The following is an 8,028-nucleotide window of genomic DNA, read 5'->3' on the forward strand; positions in this document are numbered from 1 at the left end:
TGTTATCTCTGACTCCAGCATCGGCAGTTCTTACTATCTCTGTTGCTGCAGAGGTCCTTTAAGCAATGACCTGGGCTTAAGCATTTTCATCCATTTCATCAGTTACCATCACAAGGTCACGAGTGGGAGTGTTTGCTGATTTGCTCAATGAAAGTTCAGTCCCATTTACAACTCCTCAGGTACTGAAGGAGGCTGTGTGCAAAAAGGCAGGGCCTAGGCAGTGTTGAAGCATGGACTGGAAATGGGGAAAGTACGTTCTCGCTATACAAGTGCCTGATCATCACCGTAAGAAAAGTCTCGCCTGACTTCTCTCATGTTTAATAAATACATTTTATGAGTGAGGGGTGGAGGACAGTGCAATAACGACAGAGTCACACAATACAGTAGAAACCCTTCAGCCCATTGAATCTGCACCAATTAAAAAACTACTTGTAAATCTACACCAGTTGAACCGTAGCCTTGAATGTTATAACATTTCAAGTGCTCATCCAAGTACTTTTTAAAGATTGGGATGTTTCGTGCCTCAACTACCCTCCTAGGCAGTGCTTTCCAGACCCTCACCACTCTCTGGATAAAAAAATGTTTCATCAAATCCCCTCTATAGCTCCTGCCTTTCACTTTAAAAGTATATCCCCTTGTTATTAACCCTGCAACTAAAGGGAAGAGCTCCTTTCTAGTCACCCTGTCCATGCCCCTTATATTCTTATACATCTCTACCAGGTCCCCACTCAACCTTCTCTGCTCCAAAGAAAACAACCCGAGCTTATCCAGCTTCTCTTCATCACTGAAATTCTCCATCCCAGGCAACATCCTGGTGAGAATCCTCTGCAGCCCCTCCAGTGCAAACACATCCTTCCTATAGTGCAGAGACCAGAACTGCATACAGTGCTCCAGCTGTGGCATACCAAAGTCCCGTATAACTCCACGTAACCTCCCTGCTTTTATAATCTACGCCACAACTGAAAAAGGCAAACATCCTAAATTTTTTCTTATCTACCCTATTAACCTGCCCTGCCACCTTCAGAGATCTGTGGACAAGCACCCCAAGATCCTTCTGTTCCTCTGAGCTTCCTCGTGTCCTGCCATTCATTGAATACTCCCTTGTCTTGTTACTTCTTCCAAAGCGGATCACCTCACACTTATCAGGATTAAACTATCTACCACTGATCTGACCAATCCATTTATATCCTCCTATAACCTAACACCTTTAACCACCTGGCTAATCTTTGGTTAATCTGCAAATTTACTTATCATGCCATCATCCACATTCTCATCTCCATCATTTAAACATGTCGCAAACAACAAGGGACCCAGCACTGATCCCTGTGGTATGTCACTGCACACCAGGCTCCAATCACACAAACAGCCTTCTACCACCACCCTCTGGCTCCTGTAACTAAGCCAATTTTGGATCCAACTACCAAATTGCCATGGATCACCTGAGCTTTTAATTTATTTATCAGTTTCCTATGTGGGACTTTGACAAAGGCCATGTTGAAATCTATATAAACTTTATCAACTGCCCTACCCTCATCTATACACTGGGTCACATCCTCAAAAAATTGAGTCAAATTCATTAGGCAACACTTCCCTCTGACAAAACCATGCTGATTATTCCTGATCAAACCTTGCCTCACTAAATGGAGATGAATTTTCTCATTCAAAATTTTCTCCAATAGTTTCCCTCCCACTAATGTGAGACTCACAGGTCTATAGTTTTCTGGTTTATCTTTACCACACTTCTTTTGAAGTGGAACCACATTAGCTGTCCTCCAATCCTCTGGCACTTCACCTGTGGCCAGCGAGGAATTGAAAATTTTCGTCAGGGCCCCTGTCATTGCCTCCCTTGTCTTCCACAGCAGCCTGGGGTACAACCCATAAATATCTCCAATACCTCCTCACTTCTTATATCAATCTGCACAAAAGTCTATCTTCTTGAATTCATTTCTCCCGAGTGAAGACAGATGTGAAGTATTTGTTTAACATTCTACCAATGGCCTCTGGCTTCACACACAGATTGCTGCTTTGTTCCCTAATGTGCCGTACTCTTTCCATGGTTATTCTGTTCCCCTTGATGTACCTGTACAATATCTTGCGATTTTCCCAAATCGTGCCCTGATCTTAAATCAATTCATGCCGAGTTTCGAAAAAAGGAATAAGGTACATACCAATAAGGCAGCACATATTGGACCATGAATGATGTACAGGAGATGAGTGCCTGAACTGATCCAGCAACTAGAGAAAATGGAAGAGCAGATTCAGTTGGTGAAACTAGCCCGATCAATTCCCAACATTTTTTTATCCATCAGTGATGGATGATACACGCAGGGCTGTTGCATTATTGAACTGATCCCAGGAAATAGCATCCTCTACCTTGTAGAAACTATTGTCCCCAGTTTATTTACTGAGATGTGATTGGCTCTTGGAGGTCTTGTTTCACAGTGGATTGTGTCCTTGTCTCTGAGCCAGAGGTCCCTAGTTGCCCTGGGGAAGGTGGCAGTAAACTGCCTTCTTGAACTGTTGCAATCTGTGCTCAAACATTCATTCATGTTGTTGTTGAAATAGCTCACAGATTGTTGGAAGAATGTGTTAACCATCAGACAGTGAACTGGAGAAGAGTCATACTGGACTCAAAACATTAACTCTGTTTCCTTCTCCACAAATGCTGCCAGACCTGGCAGATCAGCAATTTGTATGTTTGTTTCAGATTTGCAGCATCTACAGTATTTTGTTTTTATCAAATTAGTGAATTTACTTTATCAAGAATAGTGACAGCAGCAACTGACCGCAGCACACAGCATTCACCCCATGTGATTTTTACTGGAAAAGCTGGGTGCTCAAAGTGAGCCATATAAAAGCCCAGCACTTGATTCTAAAGGACAAGTTGAGAGATGGTGGTGAAATAGCAATATTACTGGACTTGTAATCCAGACATCCAGGCCATTGGCCTGGGGAAATGAGTTCAATTCCCACCACAGCACCTGGTGGAAATTAAATTCAATTAATAAACCATCATGATTTTTTAACATCCATCCGGTTCCCTAATGTCCTGCTGTCCTTACTTGGTCTGACCTCTACCTAAGTCCAAATCCACTGCAATGAAATTGACTGTTAACCGCCCTCTGAAATGGCCTAGGGAGAGGCAACAAGTGCTGGGACGTTGCCCACATCTCATGAAAGAATAAAGCAAAAGAAGAGGTTTTTAATATCAAACAACGTGGAGAGGATTCTGCCACTTTCCTTGAATCATGAGACTGGGGAGAAAGTCTCTCCTGTTGCAAAAACAGGGTCACCATCTTTTAGATCTCCAAATCCCATGGGGCCATTAAGAGGTACTTGGGCTTAGGACTGGTCTATTCATTGAGACTAGTGGAATTATAGGGAAGGGGGTGGTGGGATCATTCCCAAGAGAGTTTGTAAATGGATTGAAATGGAAGTGTTGGAAAGTCTGGGAGATTGATAACAAGGCAGCCAATGGAATAGGCTAAGCCACTATATCCAGGGCCTACTCCAGCCATTCTCCAGCTTCAGTCTGGCAGACATCAGAGTAACTGAACTAACCTCGATCCTGGTTCAGCAATGGAAGCTAGTTATGAGGAGAATCCCCAAGCCCACTGCACTTGCACTGACAAAGAGTTGTGTCCACTGAAATCCTGACCAATTGAGTTAAATCCTGCTCTGTGTCACACAGAGCTCCATTCTGCATTCCTTAAAGATACGGGCACAGAGCTCTCTTCATCTTGCAGTTCCCTGTTCATCTCAATGATTTCATCAACCTGCTTTCACTATGTTCCCACTTGTCCGTCAACTCTCCAACCAACTTTGCCTCTTTCCCTATCCCAATTTTTCACTGCTCTGATCACCCATTTTTGTGGTGGGGTGTGGGGTAGGGAGGGGTGTTCTTGGCTAGATTCCAACTCGTGTTTTGTGGAATTATATAGTGGATATTCAGTCATTTTCCTTGGCCTGTGCTGTCTCACAGTAACAAAGCCTAGCTCCTATGCAGAGCCCAAGGCAAGCAGGTATAAATTTTCTTACTTGTCGTTGAAATATTTGCTTCTGGCAGCTGCGTGTATAATGGCTGGAATCAATGGGAACCCTGAAAAAACAGAGAGACAGCATCAATTCCTTCAGAGATTCAATGATACAGTAGTGGTGGGTCACATGGCACAATATTCCTCTGCCTATTTAAAGGACCTGGACAGCACTGAAGTTCCAGGTGTGGTCAGGAGGTTTCTATAAAGAGGGCTGATGGACAGGAGCCACAAGGTGTGAAGAACTGCAATGACTGGCATCCATTTTACAGATGCTTTGCTTGTATTGTAGGAGAAAGGCTCAAGGGGAAGTTCCTCTTCATCACCAGCTGCTGCCAAGGAGGAGGCCTGATGGAGGTGGCAGAAGAAATGAGTAGCAGGAGTGGGACTGAGATCCTGAATATTGTCCAGGAAATGATCAGAATGTCATGACTATAGATCAAGGATGGCTCTTGGCAGCCAAGTTCTGCAGTGGGACCCTTCCCGCTCTGTTGCTTCAGTCTTCCTACCCTCCCCCACATCATGTTCACCAGCATCAATCAAATCAGTCTAGTTTTTTCCAAATGCACAATTCCCTCTTTCTCCTTCTCTACTGCCAGAAGTCTCACTCGTCCATTTGTCCTATCAGATCTCATTCAATTCCCCTCACTCTCCCTCCATATCCTGAGATGGCTGTGTCCTAATTTCTCACAGGCATGCCACTCATATTCTGTATGCCTGTGTCACACCTATCTCATACTTTCCCCATATCCATATGCAGCAACTCCATCGGGCGCCCCCCACCCCCCACCCCCCCAGCACTCAACTATTGTCCCTTAAGAGAACCTGGAGTGCTAAGTGCCAGGGAGGTGGTACAGCCTATAGGAGGGCTGGAGGGACTGAATAACATTTCTCCAGTACAGGAAGAAGATCTGAACACCAGTATGCCCTCAAGCACCTTGTGTATTACTGACGGGGAAACTGTAATCTTTCAGACTTGCGTCTTGAGCCTCAGAGCATCACAACTCCGATCATATCTTTACTGTATCTTATCAACATCTCAAAAACTCCATCACCTGCTATTGTCTTTTCCTTTGCTTTTCCAGGGCAACTACCTGAAGATTGGGAGCCGCTCCCCAGGAGAGGACAAAGACTCCTCAGGGGAGTGGACACCTCTATCACAAGATACAGTGTTGTGGGCAATAGCGCAAATGCCAGCCCACTTGGGTTGGCCCTCTTCGTTGGGTAGTTGGGAATGCACTTGGCAATTCTCACGGTGAGTGGTAAGCAAGGGACGAGCAGAGTGGCAGAGACAGCTGCTGCAATGAGGAGCCACATGGTCCTGTGCTCCCAGGCTCTGCTGATCAGGGCAGAAAGGCAGACTCACTGGGACCAGTTGTGAAAAGGTTGGGAGAGCAGCGGCAGCTGGCCTCTCCATCTGCAGTAGAAAGAGAAGACGTGGATTTCAACTCAAAGATATGTAGCCTGATGGTGGGAATGGTAACGGCAGCCACAAACATTCATACCATAGAGTTATACAGCATGGAAACAGAACCTTCAGTCCAACCCGTCCATGCCGATCAGATATCCTAAATTAATCTAGTCCGATTTGCCAGCATTTGGCCCATATTCCTCCAAACCTTTCCTATATAGAAGGCATGGTTAATAAGTTTGTGGGTGACACCAAAATTGTTGGTATTGTAGACAGTGAAGAAGGTTTTCTCAGATTACAAAGGGATCTTGATCAAATGGGTCAATGGGCTGAAAAATTGGCAGATGGAGTTCAACCTGGATAAATGCAAGGTATTGCATTTTGGTACATCAAACAAGGGTAGGTCTTATACAAATAATGATAAGGCCTTGGGTAATGTTGTAGAACAGAGGGACCTAGAGGTTCAGGTACATAATCCTTTGAAGTTTGCATCACATATAGACACGGTGGTAAAAAGACGTTTAGTTCACTTGCCTTCATTGCTCAGTCCTTTGATTATGGAAGTTGGGAAGTCATGTTGAGGTTGTACAGGACATTGGTGAGGCCTTTTCTAGAATACTGTGTCCAGGTCTGGTTGCCGAGTTATAGGAAGGATATTGTTAAACTGGAGAGGGCTCAGAAGAGATTTACCAGGATATTGCCGGGTATGGAAGTTTTGAGTTATAAAGAAAGGCTGGATGGGCTGGGACTTCTTTCACTGGAATGTAAGAAGTTGAGAGGCGACCTTATAGAAGTTTATAAAATAATGAGGGGTATAGATAGGGTTAATGATAGTTGTCTTTTCCCTAGGATGGGGGATTTCAAGACTGGAGGCACATTTTTAAGGTGAGAGGAGAAAGATTCAAAAAAGACAAGGGGAAAATTTTTCCACAGAGGATGGTTTGCGTATGTAATGAACTTCCTGAGGAAGTGGTGGATTTGGGTAAAATTACAACGTTTAAAAGACATTTGTATAAGTACACGTATAGGAAAGATTGGAGGGATATGGGCCAGGATCAGGCAGGTGAGACTAGTTTAGTTTGGGATTATGTTCAGCATGGACTGGTTGGACCAAAGGCTCTCTTTCCGTGCTGGATGACTCTATGACACTATTCATATACCCATTTAGATGCCTTTTAAATGTTGTAACTGTACCAGCCTCCACCACTACCTCTGGCAGCTTATTCCATACACACACCACCCTCTTGTGTGAAAAAGTTGCCCCTCAGGTCCCTTTTATATCTTTCCTCTTGCACCTTAAAAATATGCCCTCTAGTTACCCTCGGGACTCCCTTACCCTCGGGAAAAGACCTTTACTATTTGCCTTATTTACGCTCCTCATGATTTTATAAACCTCTATAAGATCGCCTCTCAGCTTCCTACGCTGCAGTGAAAAACAGTTCCAGCCTATCCAGCCTCTCCCTATAACTTCAAGCCAGACACATAAATTCGGGAGTGTCTCTGATTTGCTCCACTCTGCACCCCCGCAAATGGTAGGACTGATATCTCACACCCCCATGGGAGGAAGGATGACCGAACAGAGCTTTCTCAGAATATCTGCATGTCTCATTGCCATTTCTTCGAGTAATAACCAATATGGAAGCTGCATACTGCAGCTGCCCTACACTGCCACACTGCCAGTGACCCAGACCTCACAGTCTCTAAAGCTCAGTTGGTCTTCAGCGAAGAACTCCTCTTGATGATGAAGAATCCAGACTAGACTGCCATGGATTCTGCAGAAGCTTCCTTGGAGAAGAGAAGGTTGAGAGACGTTAATAGATTGATAGAGGTGTTCAGGAAAAGAAACAGCTCTCTTTACAGTCTTCCTGGCTCAACACTAAGTTCAATAATTTGTCTCCAATCTCTAGCCCCATTCTGTTTGCTTTCATACCATTTGTCTTCTTTACTGCCTGCTGTACCTGCAAGCTGACCTTCAGCGACTGGTGTACAAGGACACCCAGGTCCCAATGCACACTCCCCTCTACCAATCTACAGTTCCAATCAGGGAACTCAGATTCTATGAGGTCCAGCTGGCTGACCTTGTTACAATCACTACAATTGCCCCTAATCCCTCTATATTCCAAAAAATACTGGCTAATCTACTCCACCTCTCCTCATGAGACAGCCTCTAGTGAACCTCTCTGGACTGCCTCCAATGCAAGTACATTTTTCCTTAGATAAGGGGCTCAAAACTGTGCAAGCAATGAATTGATTTGGCTGTCTACCTCCATATCATAACAAACGAGCTACCTAATTAACTGACTGTGGCTGCCTCTCGAAACTGAAATTGTTTAGCCTGGCTAAGAATGAAAAATCTTCACTTTAAGAATAAATGTAGGCTAAATGCAAACTAGACCAGGTTTCAGAAGAGATTAACCTTTAAAATTAGCTATTATTATTCCGTGACTCACCAAATTCCCAAGCTAACACAATGCCTAGTTCAAGACAACAAGGTGCAGGGCTGGATGAACACAGCAGGCCAAGCAGCATCATAGGAGCAGAGAGGCTGACGTTTCGGGCCTCGACCCTTCATCAGAAAAGGGG

The 8,028-nt window shown here is 44.5% G+C and overlaps 1 protein-coding gene across 1 annotated transcript in view; it reads right to left on the reverse strand.

The window, feature by feature from the left end:
• Positions 1-8,028, reverse strand: part of LOC109926515 (calcitonin gene-related peptide type 1 receptor-like) — a 45,420-nt gene that overhangs the window by 4,472 nt on the left and 32,920 nt on the right. The window contains exons 7-8 of the mRNA XM_048618820.1: positions 4,039-4,099; positions 2,169-2,235 (exon numbers count right to left, since the gene is read on the reverse strand). Of these exons, the coding sequence (XP_048474777.1) occupies positions 2,169-2,235; positions 4,039-4,099 (128 nt within the window). The remainder of the gene's footprint in view (positions 1-2,168; positions 2,236-4,038; positions 4,100-8,028) is intronic.

Source organism: Rhincodon typus, chromosome 41 (genome assembly GCF_021869965.1).
Source record: "Rhincodon typus isolate 14 chromosome 41, sRhiTyp1.1, whole genome shotgun sequence".
Taxonomy (NCBI): Eukaryota; Metazoa; Chordata; class Chondrichthyes; order Orectolobiformes; family Rhincodontidae; genus Rhincodon; species Rhincodon typus.